The 25364-nt window shown below is 40.0% G+C and overlaps 1 protein-coding gene across 3 annotated transcripts in view; it reads right to left on the bottom strand.

Annotated features, from left to right (window-relative positions):
• VPS41 (VPS41 subunit of HOPS complex) overlaps positions 1-25364 on the bottom strand; it is a 199506-nt gene that overhangs the window by 170103 nt on the left and 4039 nt on the right. For 2 of the 3 annotated variants that reach the window (XM_028108900.2, XM_028108901.2), the window contains exon 2: positions 20261-20299. In XM_028108900.2, the coding sequence (XP_027964701.1) occupies positions 20261-20299 (39 nt within the window). Of the gene's footprint in view, positions 1-7013; positions 7102-20260; positions 20300-25364 lie in introns of those variants that run through there. The other variant, XM_088018676.1, reaches the window with a different exon arrangement.

Here is a 25364-nt window from a genome sequence, read left to right as displayed (position 1 = left end):
TTTTTGTTATTATTTGTTGTTTGGTGGGGGTGGGGGGAGAGGGAGAGAGGGAAAAAGGGAGGGAGGGAATCCCAAGCAGACTCCAGAGCCAGCACAGAACCTGACATGGAACTTGGTCTCACTACCCTGAGATCATGACCTGAGCTAGAATCAAGAGTTGAACACTCGACCGATTGAGCCACCAGGCGTCCCCAAATAATTCACTTTGAAAGAAGTCCCATGACATACTGAAATCTTTATGATCACTACTTAATAGAGAAGACAGAGGGAGAACAGAAAAATAAAACAGTTGAGCCAAATACAAATAATTTTTTTTAAAAAAGCATCATTCAAACTATACTATAAGTCAATCAAAACACATAATTTGAGTCTCAAAAACATAACTAACAAATTTTTAAGAAACAGACTTATTCTATTCACTACAACAGGGTATTATCGACAAAGATTAAGAACTATATATTTTATTGTGTAAACACATCTATTTAAAACTATAATGTTATCAGTAAACATACATACATATACATGCACATTACAGGGCATCCCCAAATATATCATGTCAATCTTGAACTTCACACGAAAGAATAAAAGAGATCTATGATGAGAAAAAACTGCATAAAGACCCTGAACATAAGATTCATAATTAATCAAGGACTAATGATTCCAATGAGCCCTGTTTTGCTTACCACCCTCTCCCCACAAATGAATGCTACCTCCTTAAAAGGGCAAGTGCAACCATTAATTATTGTAGGCTAGAGTTCTATTACAGAAAATAATTTTCTTTACACAAAAAGATGGCTGGGTAGGAAAGATGGCTTTATATATCCTTCCAAAATGTCAAAACATATCAAGAAAACTACATAAACAAGCTGAAAGAGTAACTTCTGGTTTCCATTAATAACACAAGGTATTATAGCTGCCTCAATGACCAAACTTTTTAAGAAAGTGACATGGAGATAATGGAATTCATCCACAATAAAACAACTGTGGTCAAAGCTCCCAGGATGCCTTTCCATCAGACTGGTGACAGAGAAGCAATTATATGAAGCAAATAATGGTTGTTAAATTTTGACTTTCAAACAATACTGCTATTACGGAAAACATATTAACCAAAGAAAAGTAGCTGAAATTAGAGCTGATAAATATAATCTAGATGACATGGGTCTACTTTTTCGTCTAGATAATTCACAATGAGTCTATTCATATCCATATATATTTATTTTATTTATTTACTTTTTCGGAGAGGGGGAGAGGGAGAAGGAGAATCATAAGCAGCCTCCCACAGCCAGAGTGGAGCCTGACACAGGACTCGATCTCACAACCCTGAGATCATGACCTGAGCCAAAACCAAGAATCAGACGCTTAAATGATTGAGCCACCCAGGCACCATCATATCCATATATTTCTAAAAGCATAAAATATATATGGTTACATAAGGGGTTCTCAAACCAAGGGTAATTTTATCCCCTCAAGACATTTATTTGGCAATATCTGGAGCCATTTTTGTTATCACACCTGAGCGGGAGGAGAAAGTGCTGCTGGCATCTAGTAGGTAGAGGCCAGAGATGATGCTAAATATCCTACAATGTACAGGACAATCTCCCAGAACAAAAATTATCCTGCCAAAAATGCCAATAGTCCCAAGGTTAAGAAATCCTGGGTTAAATAAATTTCATAAGATTAAATGTTATACAGACATTAAAATCTGTTTTCAAAGACTTTTAATAACAAAGGGAAGTATTCTTAAAATGTCTTATTAGTTGAAAAAGTAGGTCATAAAACCTGTTTTGCATGATCCAAATTTTATTGAACAAGTTTATGCGGGGGGAAAAAATCAGAAGAATAAGCAGCAAAATAGTGACCTTCCTAAGCTTCAGTTTCTTCATCTGTCGACTGGGGGAATGACAGCACGACCTACATCACAGGGTTGCCGCAACCATTACAGAAAATAACAAATAATCACTACTGTGAGCTATTGCCAATATTTTCTATCTTTCTAAGATAAACATGTATTACATTTATTATAGAAATAAATGCTGTTTTTGAAGCCATTGTTCAACATCCTCTTCAAAACTCTATCTACTGAACTAAGATTCTTATCTCTTAAAGCTGCTTTCCTTACCGTAACACTCTGAGTGGAAAAGTGAGAAAAAGTTGAGCCTCTAATAATTGAAGAGCTCTACTTAAGATTCACAAGCTATGCAGTCTTCATAAACCCTGGTCTCTCCTCTGCCCTGTAGCATCAGAATTTCATGTTCAATTCAAGAAGGAAAAAAATAAGGTGAAGGTTCCCAGGCCCTGAGCCACATACCATAAACAGGATCAACTCCCATCATTTATTTTATATTGGGAAAGCGATAAGAATATACGGGGGGGGGGGGATGAAAAAAGCAAATAAGCTTTTCATTTCCTTCCAGCCATATGGAATAACCTCACCAATCTTCAAGGTATGCCATTCAGGTGGACAATATCCGCCACTAAAGCCAACATAACCCTCTTTTCCTTTCTTCCCAATATCCCTTGGTGATCACAAGATCCTGAGAAGCAGGGTTTATGCCTTTTCATTGTTCTGAAATTCACCTAACAAAACTGTGGGTACCTAATAAAGACCAGTGAAAACAAAAGTACGTGATACCAGCAGACCGAGTTTAGTAAGAAGCTTTTCTAAGGCATTCTCATTTAGATTTCCACTCAGGAAAATCCAAATCATAAGCTATCAGCAAAAGGAACTGCAGAGATCATCTAAACTATGTGTTATTTTATAGACAGGGGAAGGGGGGTGGGAGGGGGTGGAGGGAGCCTGGGAGGTGGAGGCACTAAACTGAGGGAAGGGAATAGCTATTCTGAAACAGCAGAAATTAGAATAATAATTGTACAGAAATGAAGCTCTATCACCTAATTACAATAGCAGAGACCTTATAAACTCAATTTTCATGAAAAACATTTATAATTTATATGCTTATTGTTATATGGACAAGGAAAATGCCCCAGTCCCTGAGATTATTTTATGCTTTAGAGCACATTAAATACTTCTCAAACATCTTTCAATTGTACACTCCATATTCCAAACGCAAAGAAGCACCCTGCTGGTCACCCCCAACCAAAGTCTCAGAGAGCTTCTCAAAAACTTCCATGAAGAAACAGATAAAGATTAAAAACCTACAACAGTAATAACAATTAAGACAAAGTATTAACCAGAATCAAGGAGAAACTGATACATATGCTGAATATGAATGTGAGTTCATGACACGCCTTGATTTGCTTCACGGAAATATAATCTGAACGAAAGTAAAAAGATGCTTTAGCTCACCCACCAACCCTCCACGCCCATGACCCAGAACCTGTCCCACTCAACCAGATGCCTAACCCACCCCTTAGGGACTGTCTTCTCCAGGAGGTGACCGTCTGCAACCTCTGCCCACTACTTCCCCACGCCTGCACTTTCAGCCCTGGCCACCATCTGTCCACATCTGTCTCCTACCGGCAGAGACCAAAAGCTGCTAATGTGTGGCACGGCATTATTGAAAGTCTGAGAGTCCCAACCGTAAGTACTGCAGGACCAAGAAAATGCTGGTAGCAGGAAGGGGGGGCACTGCAGGGAACCGGAGAACATTCAGAAAGGTGAAAAGTAAGAATGCAATAGTAAACCAGAACACGGAATCATTAATAAGTCCAATGGCTAGCACTTTTTAAAGACAATAGAATAAGAGCACATGGGTGGCTAAGTTGGTTAAGCGACTGCCTTCGGCTCAGGTCATGATCTTGGGAGTCCCAGTATTGAGTCCCTCATCGGGCTCTCTGCTCAGTGGGGAGTCTGCTTCTCCCTCTGACCCTCCCGCCTCATGCTCTCTCTCTCTCTCTTACTCTCAAATAAACAAATAAATAAATAAATAAATCTAAAAACAATAGAGTAAGATAACCACAGAATACACTGAGAAAATAAAAGTCATCCCAGTACTACCCATCTCCTGCAGAGGGACTGTTTTCACATGTTCTATTAAAAACCCTCAAACAGAAAGTCCCTAAGCTATTTAAACTGCCCTATAATAGGGAAATAATAAAAATTTCCCAATTCATTTTGAAAAGATGGTAGGGGTGCCTGGGTGGCTCTGCCGGTTAAGAGGCTGACTCTTCACTTCCCCTCAAGTCATGAGATTGAGCCCCACATTGGGCTCTGTGCTCAGTGAAGAGTCTGCTTGGAGTCTCTCTCTCTCCCTCTGTCTCTGCCCCAACTCCCGCTTGCATACACATGCCTCAAATAAATAAACTCTTTAAAAAAAAAAAAAACAGGTAGCATAACGCTGACACCAAAACTCCCAAACATAATAGGGGAAAAAAAAAAAAACAGTTCAGTCACCTCATGTCAGTACTTAAATGTAAAAATTCTAAATAGAATATAATAAATTAAACCCGGCATGTATTAATAGAAAACTTTTAAGAGCAAATATTACAGAAATGCAAAAAATGGATATTAAGAAATCTGATTTCATCATTTAATAGGCCGAAGAAGAAAAACAGTAGAACCACAATGACAGATACTGAAATAGCATTTATAAAGTTCAATCCTCATTTCCGATTCTTTAAAAGAAAAAAAAAACTTTCAGTAAATAAAAAGGTTTCTTTCTTGAAAAGCTGAGAACGAATATTTGAATCCAAAGCCAACATGACACTTAACAATGAAGAGAAGCAACAGGAAACTCATAGGTGTCTATTATCACCTTATTTTTCACAACTGATTTATAAGTTTTAGTCAAGGTAAAAGACAAGACAATGGAAAACAATGTACCATTGTTGATGGTCTTAATTAAAGAAGATATGACTATAGGAAAAGAACAAAACTCTTAAGGCTTGTGATGATTTTGTGTCAACCTGACTGGGCCATAGAATGTCCACTATTTGTCAGTCATAATTCTAGGTGTTTCTATGAGGGTGTTTTTGGAGGAGATTAACATTTAAATTGGTAGACTGATTAAAGCAGATGGTCCCTCCCAATATGGGTGGGGCTCATCCAATCAGTTGAAGGCCTGAATAGAACTAAAGGGCTGACCCTGGGCAGCTTTTTTTCCAGTATTCAAATCTGAACTGAAACATAGGCTCTTTCTTGGTGTCAAGCCTGTGAAACCACTGGCTCTCTTGGGTCTCCAGCTTGCTGACTCACCCTGCAGATTTGGGGACTTGCCAACTCCATAATCACATGAGCCAATTCCTTATAATAAATCTCTTTCTCTCTCTCAGATCCCACTGACCTCTCTCGGATTTTCTCTCTCTCTCAGCCTGCTGGTTCTGTTTCTCTACAGAACACTGACTGATACACAACACAGCTCCTGCCAAGACAGAGCTTGCGTGGGCTGCTGGCCTCTTCCCCCAAATCAGCCCTGAAGACAGTATAAAAGGAAAGAGCAATTCCAGAACTTAACAGCCCCAAGTGAGAGACTCTCGAGGCAACTGGAATCATCCGGAAGGGGGAGCTGTTTAGACACAGCACTCACCTCTCCCCAAAGTTGCCTCTGAGGTTTTACTACTCCCATTCACTAGAGAAATAGGCAGCAACAGCTCCGCCCCTGCCCGGGTGAGTATGACCAGCTACACTCACTCTTCGTCTTCTATCCTCCCCCTACCAAGTGGAGATTAACTCCTCCCAGCACTGCTCCCTCCAGCAGATCTGCCTCAAGGACACTTCAAGGACTCAGAACACTCATAGCACAAATTCCCACACTGAAACATATTTTTCGGAAGCATTCACAGAGAAAAAAATCTAGAGGAGGCTGTAAGGGATATGAAAAATAAGAAATAATGAAAAATGAGAACTATCTTGGTAAAGTTCACTGTCATTTAAAGAGAGAAAATTATCCAAATCTAATTACCTCTGTTTTATAGTACTTCAAAAAACGAAGATACATAACTTTTGATTTTGCCACATCACTAAGAAAATGTTTTCAAACACATCCAAGTGTGAATACTGTTATTAGGAAACAAAGGGGGAATGGAAGCCGGCAAACACCTAAAGGAGCTAACCCTAGAAGCTAGAAGAGGGTCAGTAAAGGATCTCCAGACTCGGAAGGCACTATAATACCAAAAATGAAGGAAGCCACTCCATACCATTTACACAGAGTTTTATTCAGGGTAACCTACTGATAGGAGTGACAGGGCGGGCAGAAAAACAATCCAGGGCACTACGCTGCTATTCTCTGCTCCTATTCTCCACCACATACTCTCCACCAAGCCTGGACCTCAACCCACAATTTTTATAGAGTGAGGGACACAGTGGTGAGATCACAGGGTAGTTACCTAAAGTGACGCCACCTGTGCACCAGAGGGTCCCTACTACTTACCTAAAGTGACACCACCTGTGCACCAGAGGCTCCCTAGTTATCTAGAGTGGCGCCACCTGTGCACCAGAGGGTCCCTACTAGTTATCTAGAGTGGCGCCACCCGTGCACCAGAAGATCCGTTAGCAGTTTCATTACAACAGTTTTCTGTGCTGAATGAAAAGTGCTAAGGGAATAAGATCATCCAATCACATTATTTACTGTATTTGTTTCCTATGGCTGCTGTAACAAATTATCACACTCAGTGGCTTGGAACAACACAAATTTGGTGTCTTACAGTCCAGTATAGATACCACCGGGCAAAAATCAAGATGCCAGAAGAGCGGCATTCCTCTGGAGGCTCTAGGGGAGAATCTGTTTCCTCATCTTTTCCAGCTTCTAGAGGCCACCTGCATTCCTTGGCTGTGGGCCCCCTCCTTCCTGTACCCGCAAAGCCAGCAAAGGTGGGTCAAGATCTTCCCACATCACATCACTCTGGCCTCCTTTACCTCTCTCATCCACTTGTGGAGACTCTTGTGACTACAGTGGTCCCACCTGGATCATCCGGAACACTCCCTATTTTATAGTTGGTTGATTAGCAACCTTAATTCCATCAGCAACCTTAATTTCTCTTGCCATGTAACATAAATATTCACAGGTTCCAGGGACTGGGACACAGACATCTTTGGGGATCATTACTCTGCTTACCATTATTCTGCTTGATAAAACAGTTCTCAGCTTGAGTCAGGAGGTCCTCGATACCTGTTTCTGACAAAGGGACCTCTCAAAGTCCTGGTTTCACCATCTCCAAAATAAGAACAGAATGCCAGTTTCATATAAATGTTGTAAGGATTCATGAAATCAATTCATTTATTCATTCACAAGCAGCTCTGCTAGTGAGACCCCAGGGACAGGGGCCCCGCCCTCATGAAAGTACCCGGCACCGAAGTAGGTAAAAATAACAAAGTAGCGGCAGCAACATGCTTAATGAATGCCTTCTCATGACAGGACAAGGGCTAAATACACATTATCTCCCTAACAGCCACTCAATAAATATGTCCCTTATAAGCATTCTAGATATCACCATTGCGAGACACGCAGTACAAGAAGTTCTGAGAGCACCAAAGACATTCTGCCAACCCAATCTCTCTCGAGCCCATTCCAGTAGGGCCCCACACCACCTCCACTGCCATAAGCCACCACAACTGCTCCTATATGGATGGCGAATGGACTCACCTTTGCAGATTCAAGGGTCAGTCCCTAGAGGTCCTTTTCTTACTCCTCTCCATGGCATTTGCCACAGCTGGCCATGCCCTTCCTCCTGAGATGCATTCCTCCCTCAGCTTCTCGGGCACCACTCTCATTTGGCTTTCTTCCTATCTCACTGGCTACTCCTTCTCAGTGCCCTTTGCCGATTTCCCTTCATCTCTCAGATCTCAAAAATGCTGTAGTACCCCTCGGGTCCAGGTATCAGGCTTCTCATTTATCTGACCTCAGGCCCTAAATGATCTCATCCAGTTTCATGGTTTTAAACACCATCTAAATGCTGACTCAAAAATTCTTATCTCATGGGGCACCTGGGTGGCTCAGTTAGGTGTCTGCCTTTAGCTCAGGTCATGATCCCAGGGTCCTGGGATGGAGTCCTGCATCAGGCTCGCCCTGCTTCTCTCTCTCCCTCTGCCCCTCCCCACTGTTCATGCACACTTGCTCTCTAACAAAATCTTAAAAAAAAAAACAAAAAACTTTTTTTTTTAAGATTTTATTTATTTTGAGAGAGGACGTGTAAGGCGGGGGTGGGACAGAGGCACAGGGGGAGAGAGAATCTCAAGCAGACTCCACATTGAGTGCAAAGCCCAATGTGGGGCTCGATCTCATGACTCTGGGATCATGACCTGAGCCGAAATCAAGAGCTGGACACTCAACCAACTGAGCCACCCAGGCGCACACCAGCCCCCCCAAAATTATCTCCAGCCCATGCACTAGTCTTCTTTATCCAACTACATACTTGACATTTCCACTTGGATGCCTAATTGACATATCCAACTTAAAATAGCCAAAATGGAACTTCTGATTTATCCCACCACCAACATCTTACCCAGTGTAAGCACCAAAACCAGTGCTAGCCAGAGTCTTATCCTATCTCAGTTCACAACTCCACCCTTAATTCCTCTCTTTCATTTACACCCCCATGTCCTAGTCAAGAAATCTATTGGCTCTATTTCAAAAACTACCCTAAATCTTTCATCACCTCCAGCTAGAGCTCTGCCAAAGCCTCCTAACTGGTCTTGCTGCTTCTTACTTGCTGTCTCCAAGACTTCATTCAAACAGCATCCAGAGCGCTCTCACTAAAACCACAGCCTCCAATGGCTTCCCATCTTACTCAGAGTAAAAACCAAGTCCATAAATTGATGTATAGGCTCTGTGTTCTGGCCACTCACTACTTCATTTCCTAACACTCAGCCCCACTTGCATCCTCAAAGACGGATCCAGCAACCCTACTTGAAGGTATTGTGTTTGCTATTCCTTTTATCCACAAGACCTTTCTCCCATATATTTACTCAAATGTCATCTTATTAGAGAGGCCCTCCCTGACCACCGGGATGAAACAGCACCTCGGCCCGCTCCAGAGTCCCTTAATCCAATGTTATTTTTATCTACAACATTTATTACCACCAAATATGTAAGTTTTTGTTTACTGTCTGCCTCCTTCATCAAAGACTGGTATAGCCCAGCACCCAGAAGATAAAAGCACTCGATAAATATTTGCCAAATAAATAAAATGATCAATCAGTCCATCTTGGACTGCCTAAAATAATTTCTCTCCTAGGTAGTGAAATTATAAATTCTGTTCAAAGATATGTCATACCAGAGTCATGTTCATCTTTTCAATCTCTAACAAATGGCAGAAATACAGGTTCACAAATCTGTATTTGCATTCAGAAAGTTTCTACTAAGTTTCCAAACATATAATTTTTATAATATATGCTTCAAAGAGAATGTTTATCCATGCCTGGGTGATGCAATAATCAGCAAAACCTGTTAATATTAATAGCTCATTAAATGAAAGAGCAAATTTTTGATCCAAAGGCTATTTGGAAGGATATATTATAACCCCATGCTCCATTTTTCTCAGCAATCAATCTCATAACAAGGTACATTACCATTTTAGTTGCTCTAAATTTGTTTATTAAAATTAATACATGTAAAAAATCAATTTAAGTTTCAATAAATGATTCACAATGTTCTACCCACCAGAAAAGATAAATAAATAATTTTTGTGTGATGCATTTTCTGATTAAAAAAAAAAGCTATCTCCTGATTTCTCACAATGACTGGTTTTCATTTTAACAAAATTGAAAAAGAACAATCCTGGTGGCTGATGCATCCAGAAGCTGCATTTTATTTTAATATTCATTTCTCATTTAACATAAATTGCATGTAGGTTTATTTTAAATAGGTTGAGCTACTTGTCCATCCACTTATTAAAATTAATATAGCTAACATATTCAAGGCATTCTGATCATGATATCTGCAAGAAGTGAGCCAGACGTGAACGGGCATCTCTTTAGGAGGCACATTTATAAATAATGGTAGCAAAAAGAAAAACAGCAATGACACTAATTAACTGCTATTACATGCCAGGCCCAGGCTCAGGCCCAGGGTACGGTGATTTACATGCGATCTTCACTTCAAAGGAACAAACTACTGGCGGACTGAGCTTTAGTTTAGCTACTGAGTTGCGTTTGCTGGAACGCTCACTTGGTACGGAGCACACTCACTACCTCTGTTTCATTAGGTGCTCTTCTCTTTCCTTGCCGCCCCCTCCTTAGCCTGATGGTTTCCCTTATTTCTCTCTTTGCTGTGCAAGTTTCATCTTGAAATGCTAGGCTAACCATTTGAGGCTTCTACTGCAAAGCTCTTTGTGTGGCACACTAAACTCTTTGAAGAAAAGATGGAATATACTTCTGAATAAATAATACACCAAGAACCTATTCAAAGTAAGCCAGGTTTAAGAAAATACATCTCTCCACAAAGCAGAGCTGCTTCAGATTCCAGCTCTATGGCCAAAGTACGCCACAGCATATTGTTTCTGGTCCATTAACAGGAAAGACCCTATGGAAAATGATGACATTTCTATGCCACAACTTCTTCTCTCTGCACCACTGATGACACTCAGAAATAAGTCTGTGTTGTGTTAAGCTGTGACAATTTTGGAACTGTTACTGTAGCACAGCCGACCTCTCCTGCCTACTATAGTACCTGATAGGATTGTGGTTCATCTTAAATGAAATAATCCATGCAAAGCACTCAGCACAACACAGGGCACAGAGTAAATGGACCTGAAAAAATTAAACTGATGCTTCATGATTTAAATACTGTCTTCATTAAAATGTGTATTATATGAAATGAATCAGATGTTCGAATTATCTGGCAAGGATTTTAAAGCAGTCATCATAAAAGTGCTTCAATAAGCAATAATAAATTCTCTTGAAACAAATGAAATAATAGGATATCTCAGCAAAAAACCAGAAGTTAAAAAAAAAAAAACAAAAAACGGAACCTTTAGAACTGGCAAATAAAATAACCAAAAGAAATAACTTAGTGGATGGGCTCAACAGTACAGTGGATATGAGAGAGGACATAAACAATGAACTTGAGAACAGATCCATAGAATTTACCCAACCTGAACAAGACAGAAAACTGACTGAAAAACATGAACAGAGTCTCAAGGACCTGCGGAACAATAACAAAAGGGATAACATTCAAATGACTCAAGTCCCAGAAGGAGAAGAGAGAGTGGAACTGAAAAAGTATTCAAAGAAATAATGGCTGAAAACTTTCCAAAGTTGGTAAAGGACACAATCCTACAGATTGAAGAAGCTGAGCAAACTCCAGTTAAGATAAATCAAAGAAATCCACACCAAGAGACATCATAATCATAAATGAACTTCTGGAAACTAAGGCAAAAAAAAAAAAAAAAAATCTTGAAAGCAGCCAGGGAAACAGGACACATTATTTATGGGGAAGCATCAAGGACAACACATCTGTCATTTGAAATGACAGAGGCCAGAAGAAAATGGCAGAACATTTCTCAAGTTCTGAAAGAAAAGAACTGTCAACCACAAAAGCTATATTTGGTGAAAATATCCCTCAAAAATGAATGGGAAATAAAGACATTCTCAGATAAAGAAACACAAGAGAATTTGTGGCTTGCACACTGACACCTAAAGGTCAAAAAAGTTTTCTAAATAGAAAGCCCAAAAGATAGAAGATAACGGAAGGCTTAGAACATTAAAATGAACAAAGGAATGGGTGAAAATAGGGATAAATATAGTAAATTATGAGTTTTTAAGATAATATTTGATAGTTGAAGCAAAAAGTTTAATACCAACTCTGCTGTGGTGTTAAATGAATGTAAATATTAAGACAATTGTGCTTAAAAAGTGGGAACAAGAGAGGGACATAAATGAAAGTAAGGCTTTTATACTTGACCAGAAGTGGTAGGTGGTAAAATATCATGGATACCAGTAGACTGATATGTTACAGATGCATATTTTAATACCTAGAACAACATTAAGAAAATCATACAAAGTAATACACTTAAAAAAAAACTATGAATAAGTTTTAAGATAGAACCTTAAAAAAAAGTCCAATTAACTCACAGAAAGGGAAGAAATGAGAAACAAGAGAAATGAAAAGCTGAGGAAACAGCAAAAAGATGGCAGACTTAAGCCCTAACATGTCAATAATTACCTTAAATGTGAATGATCTAACCACACCAATTAAAAGACAAACTGGCAGAGTAGAAAAAGTCAATCTGAAAAGGTTACATACCTTATGGTTCGATTCATATAATGTGCTCCAAATGACAAAATTATGGAGAAGGAGAACAGATGGCAGAGCTGGGCGGGGGGTGGGGGGGGCAGCTGGGGAGGGAGTGGCTGTGACTATAAAAGGGAACCTAGTGGTGAACAGTTCTGCACCTTGACCACAGTCGCGGTCATGTTACTCTTCACATGAGACAAAAGTGCACAGAACGAACACATGTACGCACACATGCACAAATAAGCACGTGTAAAACCTGTGAAATCTGAGTCAGGTCTCTGGATTGTTATCAATATTGATTTCCTGGTTGTGATGTTGCACCAGAGTGATGCAAGATGTTACCCTCTGGGAACTAGTGAAGGGTATAGAGAATCTCTGTTATTTCTTACAAGTGCATGTGATTCTACACTTCTCTCAATATTTAAAACTTTAAAAAAAATCTTAAGAAAAAATGTCTACTAGAGTTAAAAACAATTTCTGCTTTATGTAAAATCTTGGCTGAAATAAAGAGAGCAAGAAATAAACCAAACCTTTTCCCTAACTCCCTCGTTTGAGTGTGAGGTCAGGAAAGACATGCAGTCTCATTTTGAGTCCCACTGCTTTACAACCCAAAAGTTCTGCAACACTGAGACAAAAGACTACAAGAATATGTACAGAGATGAATGTGTTTTGTTAAAAAAATAATAATTGCATTGTTTTGCTAAGTATGTTAAGTATTCATATTTGTAAAAACTTGGAAAATGAAGGCAGATGATAGTAAATAAAGTAAGAATCACATAACCCAGTGACACTATGGTCCTGCTGTTTTTTCTATGCTTACATGAGGACTTGGGAGGGTGGAAAAAAATTATACCCCAAATCAGGAATCAGTAAACTACAACCAGCCCATCTAGCCAGATGCCTGTTTTTATACAGCTTTCGACCAGGTTTTTACATTTTTATATGGTTACGTATCTATATAATATCCTCAATACTGGCTCTCTGTCTGCAAGGCTTTAAATATTTACTGTGTAGACCTTCACAGCAACAGCTTGCCAGCCTTGGCTCTCAGGGACATTTCTGTAAAATGCTTTTATCAATTATAAAGATAATACAATTTCTTTCTGGATATTTAGCTTGTTTCCAAATTTTTATATTATAAACAAAGTTGCAATGAACACTCTTGCAGCTAAATTCCAACACACAAAGATGGACTGCACTTTTCGAAGGGGATATAACTTAGTAACTAGCATTTATTTAATATTTTTATAAATGTTTATAATTATTTTTTTAAAGATTTATTTATTTGAGAGAGCGAGAATGAGAGAGAGAGAGTACATCAGAGGGGGGAGGGTTAGAGGAAGAAGCAGGCTCCTCGCTGAGCAGGGAGCCCGATGCGGGACTCGATCCAGGGACTCCAGGATCATGGCCTGAGCCGAAGGCAGTTGCCTAACCAACTGAGCCACCCAGGCGCCCCTATAATTATTTTCTAAATAAATAACATTCTTTTATGGCAAAACATGAGTTTATTATAATTATCACTGTTATCCATAAATTAGCAAGACAATTCTCTATTCTCTAGAGAAGGTAAAGTTCAAAAATTCCGAATTTGATATTTTTCTACTCGTTGAACAAGCCACAATCTGTAACATCAGCCAAAATATCATTTTATACATAGGCAGGAGTTACAAGGGAGAATTTTTTTTTTAATCTTGTCCAATTCTACAAAGGCACACAGAGGAAGAGTCTGGAATAAAACTAGAGAGGTCACAGGGAAGTCGGAGGCAGTGTAAGCACACAGTAGAAGACCAGGCTCTGGAGTTCGACTGCGGGATTCTAATGCATTTACCAGCGGGTGACCCTGGCAGTCACCTGAACACTCTAAGTCTGTTTCTTCCCCTATAAAATAGAACCAATAATCATGGCCAAAACTTGGGCTAGTGAATATATCTAAAGTGCCAACTGCTGTTTCCTACACTAAATGTGTTTGTTTTTGTAATAATCTTCATTATCAAAATAGTCTGAACACTGCTCATTCCACTACACCATCTTTGCTCCAAAGAGAGCTCAGAAGCTCCTCTAAAGCAAGTAACTTGTAGGATTTTAAAAAATAAAATCCCAGATATTAGCTTGATCATTTGCTTTTCTTTAAAAACATATTTAATATGAAAGCATATTATTTGTTTAAGCCTAATCAAAACCATTATAAAAGGAGTCACCAATGGACTAAAAAAGTACCACTTCAAAGGAAAAAATTGAATATAGAGATATCAACTTCAGGTTTAAAACGTCTTTTCCCTTTAACTGCCTAAGAGTGGAGTTTACTCAATTTCTTACAACACAGCTGAGCTAGATGCTTTGGAATCCTCTTGACTCCCCTACCGAGTTCGTCTCACATACTATCCCACGGTTCCTCTTGACTGAACTTGCGAAGCATCTCCTCTTTGTCTTCTGCTCCTGCCTAGCCCAGACCCCTACGTCCCTGTTATCTCTTTAGGCATTTGCACTAGAACTTCCTGCCATGAGTTTCTCCTTCCGGTTCATCTGTCACCAACCCCTAGCCCCACCCCCAACAATCAAGGCTTTCGCTGGCTCCCCAGTATCCATTAGATCAAATCCAAACTGTCTGGTTTGACACATGAGTAGCTCTACAACCTCACCCTAGCTTCCTTGTCCAGCCTCATTTCCTCACCTTCCTCCACATTCCAGCCACACCAAGCGCCTCCCAGCTGGATGGCCGAACGTGCATGCACTTTCATCACTCAGTCTCTTCCCAAAGACTCTCGCCCAGCCTCTGCCTAGATTCATCTTCCATATTTAACTCTTGACGACTCCAAACGAAGCCATTCCTGACTAATCAGCCACTCCTCTGGGCTCCTGTAGCACTCTGCCACCACCCATACCATAGCAATCATCCCCAAGTGCTGACAGCAGCTTAGAGCTTCAAGATGGGAATGAAGTTCTTTGGAACACATACTTCTATGTTATGCTTTTCAAGAGTAAAACACCATTTAAGAAACAGTCTGGCTTGTCATATCAAGGTGGAATACACAGTGGATTATATATTAGAAACAAAAAATAGTAGAGGCAAAGAACACTTTAGTTATCCTATAAAATTTGTCACAACTCATTTGGTATTAACATGAAGGCAAGACCCTTAACTATGTGACCTATTAAATAACATACTTACTCTCTTGGTTGTTAATACAGTTTTGAATTTCTACTTTTTTAAAAAACTTTTATTTATTTATTTGACACATAGAGAGAGAGAGAGAGATAGTGAAAGAGAGCACAAGCAGGGGGAGCGGCAGGCCAGCAGAGGGAAAGGAGAAGCAGGCTACCTGCTCAGCAGGGCTCAATCCCAGGACCCTGGGATCATGACCTGAACCAGAGGCAGCCACTCAACCGACTGAGCCACCCAGACGCCCCTGAATTTCTACTTTAACTGCAAAGTCAACTTAAAATTCTCAAAAGTTTTACGTGCTGACATATACACCACTGTCGATTACATTAATTATACTACACCCAGCAATCTCATTTCGTTTGGTTACAGGTTTCAAGAATAATGAAGAAAACACAGACAATTTTGAGCAGTTAATATTCCTTTCTTGAACACATAAAATGAGAATCTGGAAGAAAACATAAGGGAAAAACTTCAATGACACTGGACCTGGCAATGATTTCTTCGATATGACACCAAGATACAGGGAGAAAAGCAAAAATAAACTCTACTACATCAAAATTTTAAAACTTCTATGCATCAAAGAATACACTCAACAGTGAAAAGGCAACCTATGGAATGGGAGAAATTATTCAAATATTGCAAACTGTATAACTGAATAGGGATATATAGAGAGACAGATATATTCTTTATACATTACATTATTTATATTCTTTATATATAGTTAAATCACAACTCTATAGATCTGTATCTATATGTCAATCCATCTATCCATCTATCCTATTCACAAGTTGTTGAGTTACACATAAATACAATAGGTACATCTCTATCTTTATCTATCTATCCATCCATCCATCCATCTTGATCTGATAAGGACTAACATCCAGAATATATAAAGAACTCCTCAACTCAACAACAAAAAACAAAACAACATGATTTAAAAATGGGCAAAGGGGGCGCCTGAGTGGCTCAGTCATTAAGCGTCTGCCTTCGGCTCAGGTCATGATCCCAGGGTCCTGGGATCGAGGCCCGCGTTGGGCTCCCTGCTCACCGGGAAGTCTGCTTCTCCCTCTTCCACTCCCCCTGCTTGTGTTCCCTCTCTCGCTGTCTCTCTGTCAAATAAATAAATAAAATCTTAAAAAAAAAAAAGGGCAAAGGACTTGAATAGACATTTCTTCAAAGAAAATATGCAAATGGCCAACAAGCTTATGAAGAGATGTTTGATATCACATAAACACTAGGAAAATGAATGAAAACCACAATATCACCTCACACCTGTCAAGAAGGTTACTATAAAAACAAACAAACAGAAAAAGAGAAAAAACATGTGTTGGCACAGATATGGAGAAATCAGAACCCCTGGAACATAAAGTGGTGCAGTCTCTATGGAAAATGGTATAGCGGCTCCTCAAGAAATTAAAAATGGAATTACCACGTGATCCAGCAATTCCACTTTGGGGTACATATCCAAAAGAATTAAAAACAGTTGTCTCAAAGAGATATTTTTTAAACTCATGTTCATTGCAACATTGTTCACAAAAGTCAAAAGGTAAATGCAACTCAAGTGTCGTATCCATCAGTGGATGAACAGGTAAAATGTGGTATGGACATACCGGGGAATATTATTCAGCCTTAAAGAGGAAGGAAATTCTCTGACACATGCAACAAAACAGATGAACCTTGAGGGCATGCTGCTTAATGAAATAAGCCAGTTCCAAAAAGACCAATACTGCAAGATTCCACTTATATGAGGTATCTAGAGCAGTCAGATTCAGACACAGAAAGTAGAAGGGTGGTTGCCAGGGGGTGGGGGGAAAAACAATGGGGAGCTGTAATTTGATGGGCACAGAGTTTCAGTTTTGTTAAGATGAAGAAGTTCTGGAGGTAGGCTGCTCAGCAATGCGAATGTACTTAACAATAGTAAACTATACACTTAAAAATGGTAAGATAGCAAGTTTTTTTTAAGATTTTATTTGTTTATTTATTTAGAGAGCTCGATTTATTTATTTATTTAGAGAGCTCGAACGGTGGGGAGATGGGGAGAGAGAATTTCAAGCAGACTTCACACTGAGCATAAGCCCAACACAGGGCTTGATCTCATGACCGAAATCAAGAGTTAGACGCTTAACTGACTGAGCCACTCAGGTGCCCCAAGATGGCAAATTCTATGTTATGTGTATTTTACCACAATTAAAAAATTTTTAATTAAAAATGAATTTAAAAATTTTAAAAAGAATTTCAGAATAACCTAATGCTAAGGCCTTCCCAGTATAAAAGCCCAGTCTATAAGAAATGCAGCATTTCATAAGGGAGCAGATAAATTGTTACAATTGTTGTTTGCAGAAATGGAAACTATTTGAGCACTTGAATAAAGAGGCAGAAGTACATGAAGGAAATCCCTGCCCTGTAAAAGCCGAATTAACAGTGCAAAACCTACTGGGGTGATAGAGGAAGAAGAGAAAAAGGAAAAATAAAGGTTCTTTGGCAACAGAACAATGTCTCACAATCTCGATCCTGGATCTGGAAAGTGATTCAAACTGAGACACCAGGACAAACAGCTCCAAAGATTAGATTATAAACCGACTCACTATACTTAAAAGCCCAAACCTGGCCTATCACCAGCCTGACTCCTTTGTTGGCCCATGAACCCATTAGAAGCTGTACTATCTAGGAGAGGAGCTGCTCTGGGTCCCAGAGTTTGGGGATTCTCTCCAAGCCTCGCAGCTGAAGCTGCAAGAGAAGCACCAGCACTACTTCTAAAATACAGGCTAAGGACCACTAGCTTTCATGGAGGGCTTCCCACGTGCTAGGCACCATACAAGAGGCTTCGCAAACGGCAATCTTACCTAACCCTCAGCACAACCACACACAGGAACCACGTGAGGGATCGGAGGAACACAGGAGCTGGGTGTTATGCCCACGGCCACACAGCAGGTACAAAGTACAGCTGAATATGAAGACCCATCTCCATGGTCCCTCAGTCCCGGCTGACGCAGAAGACACCAGAGCCAGGAGGCAAAATGATGGAAAGAGCCCAGATCTGGGGGCTAGAGTGTGAACTCGTCTCCCGTGAACCAGCTGTCTGATGTTAGACAGTCAGGTCACCTTTGGGGTCTTGGTTTCTTCAATTTTAAAAGAACGATCTTTTCCTTTAATTTCTTTCCTGAGTGGTCAACTCTTATTTCCTCCCTTCCTAGTTTTTTGTCCATTTCTATTCTGAGTTTTAAAAATTTCTGGTAGAATGCTCGTTTAAAGACATTCAATTCATGATGCAATGCTATGCTGCTGCTCGTTTTGGCTGAAAATGTTTGGTTCTCACTTGATTTTCTTACTACATTTTTTGGAATGGATGCTCCCTGCCATTTCAGTTCAATTTTACAAGTCTCATATTGCCTGGACAGCAACAAGAGGTGCTCCTATGAAGGGGATGAGGTATTTAAATGGTTTACTAGGTCTCTTAGTTACAAGGGTCAATGAAGTGCGTTTCTTTTAATAAGTGGTTTTGGATATGTATTTCCCCACTTATACTGAAGCTTACAGCACACCCTGCTTCCTGATTACGTTGGAGGCATGAGTTATGTGTCTTTTGTCTGCTCTCCTTATGGATCTGTTTAGTATCTGAAGGATGTGTGGAAAGATTTATTTAGGTGGCTGCCAACATCCTCCTCACCTCTGAAATGAAATTCTTGGACAGGATTCCAACACTGCAGAATTCTATACCAGTGATTCTGAGAATATGGTTAACCAGAAATCTCCAAAAATGAGAATGGTAAGCTAAACTGCTTTTCAGTATTTGATTAAACATCAACACGTATTATACCGTATCCATAAGCAAACTCTGTAGTGCCTTATCAGGAGCCCCAAAGAGAGGCTCAGAAGTCCTCGGCAGTACAAATATTAGGAGCCACGCCTCTACAGCCAAACTGCAAATGCATAACAGCATAATATATAAGATGTTCTCTAGATGAATGTTTAAGCCCATCTTTTCCCTGAAAAAGCAAACAAAATCCATATAATAACTATATGCAATAACAACCTAAATTTATAGACTATCCTGGTTATAGTCACATTGGTGTGAATTTCCAGCAGGTTATCATAGATATTTTTTCATCCCTCTGAGCTAAATGAAATAATAAAAGGAAAAAATATAATTATCATTATTAGTCCATCCATAAAATTGTAAGTTCACTAATTTGTGTTAAACTTGTACCTTATGCATACTCTTGAAAAGAAAAAAATTTTTTAAAAGCCCACCCTTATATATTACTTTATTCTCCTTAAAGTATAATCTTTAGCACAACTTAGCTCCTTAATAGTTTTTCAGGTATTTACTTTCCTTCTTATTTTATGAAATAAACTATAATTTCAATGATTTAGAAATTACACCAGTGAGCATGTCGTAGTCATTAAAAGAATGAAGAAAGAATAAATATTGCAGAACCTACAGTGGTTGTTTTAAAATTTATTTATTTATTTATTTATTATTTATTTATGAAAGAGAGAAAGAGCCCACGCAAGAGTGGCAGAGGGGGAAGGGGCAGAGGGAGAGAGAGAAAATCTTAAGCAGGCTCCACACCCGGTGGGGAGCCCAACTTGGGCTTGAGATCATGACCTGAGCTGAAATCAAGAGTCAGATGCTCAACCAACTGAGCTACCGAGGGGTCCCTAAGATAATACATTTTCTGTGTCAAGATTAGTCTGTACAACTTTGCATCAAATTTCCCACTGCCAACACACTTCAAGTTAAATTACTATTCAAGATCAGGAGAAAGCATTCCTTTTCCTGTTTATTTAAGTCAACCCATTTAACATTTTTAAAGACAACTGTCACGTTCTTCCCCAAGGCTCAATCACCTATGGCCCTACTTTACGACCCCAGGCCCCAGCAATGTCACATTTAACAAGGCAGAACAAGGTCAAGATGACATGGTGAGCAAGAAATCCTCAGGCTCCCAAACGACCATCTTACCTCAGACTCATCTGTAGATTCTTCAAGAGACTCGGTTTCCTACAAAGCACAGAGGGGGGAAATGGTCAGAAGGATGACAAAAGAATAAAATAAGGGAAAAGAGTTACCACATCCCCACCACCAACACCCACCTGCCTTTTCTGGGAACTAATTTGCAACTACAGTTTAAAGGACTCCACATGGTGTGACTCTCATAGGCCTCCCACAACTTTCCACATCTGGCAGGATCGAGATGGTTACTTTGGGGCCACTCAGACCCCCGGCTCCTGCTGACCTCCCTCGAGTGGTCAGCAGGTTAACGAATGGCCCCAGGAACTGTCATGTGAGTATACAGAAGGCTCTTTCCTTCGCTAAAAATGGAAATGGGTCTGGCAGAGCAGGCTTACTGATCTTGGAAGGGAAGAGGAAACTGCCATCTCAAATTATCTGTAAGCCAATTTTTATACTGAAAAGCCCTTGTGCTATTAATCACTGTGCTTATTAATCTGGTGAAGTCAAAATGATTGTCTTGCTTAAACAGCTTTTTATAAAAGAATTCCCCTAAAATGGTACCTAACAGACATTGTGCAAACATGCTCTATAATTTACATTCACTCTTTAAACCATTAACCAGAAGACAAATTCTGCCATTTAACACAGTTTCCCCCTTGCTAGACAATGAATCTTGCTGCTCTGGAGAAAACAAAGCAAAAAGGGAAAAATTGACTTGATCCTGCTAATCTCTCACCTGTCCACTGAAAGAGAGAATCTGCTGATGCCACGCATCCTCAAAGAGGTCAGCAAAATGAAGATTTACTTAACGTACTTATAGATATCAATAGCAATAAAAGGTTACAACTAATATGCTGACACTGAATGTAAGCATTTTACAACAATCCATGAGATAAAGAAAGAACAAAAAAAATGGGGCAAGGACATTTTAGATGTAACTAATATTTTTCAAGAAAAAAAAACATTTTAAAGCAAGTTAGATGCATATATTACTCGGTGCAAGCTGTATAGCAGGATAAACACAAATCTGGTGTTTGAAAACATTTTAATTTCATTCATGGAAAATTAGAAAGAACCGGGCAGGTGACAGGCAGCCTGTGGAACGGCCTTGTGGACAATACAGTTCCTGCTCTGAAAGGCCATCTGTAAAATGGGGACGAATGTTACCTGTACTTAAGAAGCTCATTGTTGTTGTATCATTACCCACAATGAACCCAAGAATCTGCTCTAAATCCCAAAGCGGCCTATTTAGTTTGAATGTTCTTCTAAGTATTAGAAAATTCTTATTAATTTGGAGCTACACTCTCTCCACAGTAACTTTTGTTCTTAGCACCAATAAGACACATAAAAAATCCAATTCTTCTACTACTTGACAGTTCTCCAAGGAGTTAATGACACGTAGCATGCCTGCCCTTCTAAATTGTTTTTCCTCTGTGCTAACCATCCCCAGATCCTAGTGCTTGTCCACTTACCATCCTGATCCTTCTCTTCTGGACACACTCCATTTATTATTAACAGTCACTATTCTGACATCTTTACTGAACATCTATTATATATATCCCCACAATGCTAAATGCTTTGCACCAGCATCTTAGAATTTCCTAATGACCCTTGAGGTAAGAACATCGAGGCTTAAAGGCTGAACCTAATGACTTCTGACACCCTTTCCGTCCCTGACTGTTCCTGAATATTAAGTTACTAACATCAGCAAAACGAGGCTTTGATAACCATGCCAATGACCTGCACCTAGATTCCTATTCCCCAACTCAAGAACTCTAGAAGGACACCAGATTACTCTTTCCAGAAAAATCCCATTAAACCTAAGGACTTTTTTTTCTTATTTGAAATCCATTCAAATAGGCACATGCGGGAAAAGGGCAAATGTCCCATTTCTGTTCTTCTTTAAAACAAAAGCGTAAGTCCCAACCCAGCAATTTCAACCAAAAACTCAAAATCAAGTTATACTCTTGCTCTGTACCAAAAAGCATGCAGTGCCAGAATCTGACACCATGAGGCATGCAGCTCTCAGAAAACTGAGCCTTCGGGGAAAACCAGGCTGTCAGAGAAGCTTCCTGTGGCTGCTGGTATCAATGAGAATATTTACTCCAAGACACTCTCAAACTAACCCCCGGCACCAGCACAAATCTCCCAGACGTAGCTGTGGCCTCAAAAAAAAAAAAAAAAGAAAAAAGAATCACACTTTTGTCCACAATCCTACCAATGCAATGCATGAGTGCCTTCAGGAATCAGCCTGGCCTGCTATTTCTTAGCTTCAGCCACTCAGTAAGCCCCCCCTGCTTAATGTTCTAGAGACTGAGGGGCAAACCAGAAGACAGGAAGTGAATGTCTCAGTGATGGATCCAAAAGCTAGGCTCAACAGTGAGGAAGGTTACAATTCAGAGTCAGTGGTTTTCAAACATTTTTTAACTTCACACTATCTTTTAAAGAACTTCAAATCCTGGGGGTGCCTGGGTGGCTCAGTTGGTTAAGCGACTGCCTTCAGCTCAGGTCATGATCCTGAAGTCTCAGGATCGAGTCCCGCAGTGGGCTCCCTGCTCAGCAGGGAGTCTGTTTCTCCCTCTGACCCTCCCCCCTCTCGTGCTCTCTCTCTCTCAAATAGAAAAATAAAATCTTAAAAAAAAAAAAGAACTTCAAATACTGAAAATATAAGTTACAAAACTGGGCTGTTCTCTAAGTGAAATAAACCAGACACATATTGTAGATTCCACTTATATGAGGCAGAATATAGAATAGACTAGGGGCTGGGGAGGGGAGTAATGAGGGGTTAGTGTTTAATGGGTACAGAATTTCAGTCTGTGATGACGGAAAGTTCTAAAGATGGATGGTGGTAATGGCTGCACAAAAATGCAAATGGATTTAATACTACTGAATCATACACTTAACAATGGTTAAAGTGGTAAATATTACGTATATTTTACCACAATAAAAAGAATGCACTGTTCTGTTCGAAGCAAACATGATAAGCTAGAAGGCAGAGAGTGATGCAAATGTGGAGCTAGACAAAATCTGGGCAACAGCTGAAAGCTAAACTCAACAACTTCTTTTGCAAACCAATCCCTTAAATTCAATCACATATCCAGGGCGCCTGGGTGGCTCAGCTGGTTAAGTGACTGCCTTCGGCTCGGGTCATGATCCTGGAGTCCCGGGATCGAGTCCTGCATCAGGTTCCCTGCTCAGCGGGGGATCTGTTTCTCCCTCTGACCCTCTTCCCTCTCATGCTCTGTCTCTCATTCTCTCTCTCAAATAAATAAATAAAATCTTTAAAAAAAATTCAATCACGTATCCAACAATCCTGGTGCCCTGACATGTGACCTCTTGAATCTATACACTGTTATTGGGGGGCGGTGCGCAGAATTTGGGGGAGAAATGGAGGCTGGAACCTGAGGGAGGCCGGCCCGATGTCTGCAGGATGAAGAAACAGAGCAGAGGCCAGGTCCCAGAAAATCAGCCTGGCTTGGAGATAGACCTGAAACACTCAACTCTGCACTGCCACCTTCTCTCCTTCCCAACAGACTGCGTGACACACCTAAGCTTAATGGAACACAGAGTGAGAGAGATCCCAATGTCGGACACAGGCAGAGATAAGAGGATATATTTGTGTGACACATATCTGATAACCCTGTATCACCGATACCTCCATTTCAAAAAGCTCAAAGAAGCTGTGGCCAGTTTGGGGCACTCAGGTCTAGGCTGGTTGAGCAGGAAAGATGAAAGAGTACCTGGGGAGTGGACAAGAGTGGGCAGACTCAGGGTACCAACCCCATTGAGCCCCACAGGCTCAGCTACCGCACTCATTATAGTCTGCAAAGGAAGGAAAACCTGGATGTCTGCTCAGGGTAGAAAAGGGGACCAGCTAGGTGACCTAGTGACCCAGTGCCAAATCTGACTTTTGCATCACAATCACATAAACTCAGTTTAGGGAATTGGCTAATACCCAGGCACATGCTCCCATCCTCAGATTCTGATGCAGTAAGTCTAAATAAGTGCTCAGAATCACAAGCATTTGGTAACAAAAACACTGAGGAGGGAACCAAGTTCCCAGAATAAACAAAGGCAAGGATGACTGAACAGCCAATGGGGAGCTGCATGAAATACAGAACCCCAGACCTGAGGAGCGCTCCCTCTCCAAGGTGGTAACGGGGGTACTAGAGAGACCACGAATAATCAGCTGGTGACACTGGCCTTAAGCCAGCCAGCCTAGACAAAGAGAGGAAAAACCCATAAGGCAATAAGCGCGTCCAGCTAATCTGTGAGTACAATTCAGTTACATGACAGTAAAGAGTGGATCCCCTGAAAATTTCTCTGATCCTGTGTTTTAGCAAACTCTGGTTTAGGGCTTTGTTTCTTCTTTAGTTATTAGTGAAGTTGCTTTTAAAAGATCTTGATCAAACTGTAAAAAAAAAAAAAAGAGAGATAGAATACTGCATACTTGAGCAAAGCCCAAGTTTGGATAATAAACTGTTGTCCGACATAGAAGACACTTCAAGCTGGCCACTTTAACATACTTTATCTCATTTCATACTCACAAGGGTTCTGGAGAGTAAATGCCCCAGCTTGCAGGCAAGAAAACGGAGGCAAATAATTGTTGGTTTGACTTTTATTTTACACATGGGGCACAATCACATGGGAGTATACGTGCTCATGAACTGCCATCTGATAATAAGTAAATGCTCTACGATAAGGATAACATTTCCCCAAATTCTAAAATGTAGAGGGAAAATTCAAAAAAGAAATTCTACTCTCTTGTTAAGGAATCGGTGGTCTGATTGATCAAATATTTTAATAGACTAGGTCCCCTGATGGTTGGTTCCTGGGGGGATGGCAGAGTACGAAACGTAGAAAATGTAATCTATAATACATTTGAATTAGTAACTTTCAAAAGTTTCAAGTTAAGATAAAACAACACGAATTCTACTGCCTCTAACTCATAATTTGACATTTTCAATTCAGAAGGCTATTCTCCCCCTAATGAATTCATTTAAACATTTTATTAAGCACCTAATACCTGTAAAGCACTAGCCTTGTGAGAGATACAGACAGGAGTAAGCTCTGTCCTTATTCTTGAGGACTCAGCAATCTGTACTAGAGATAA

The sequence above is a fragment of the Eumetopias jubatus genome, unplaced genomic scaffold (genome assembly GCF_037043125.1).
Source record: "Eumetopias jubatus isolate StellerSeaLion01/CBP00866 unplaced genomic scaffold, mEumJub1_p1.0 scaffold_14, whole genome shotgun sequence".
Taxonomy (NCBI): domain Eukaryota; kingdom Metazoa; phylum Chordata; class Mammalia; order Carnivora; family Otariidae; genus Eumetopias; species Eumetopias jubatus.
Note: the sequence above shows the minus strand (reverse complement) of the source record. Positions and strands in the feature narration are given on the sequence as shown.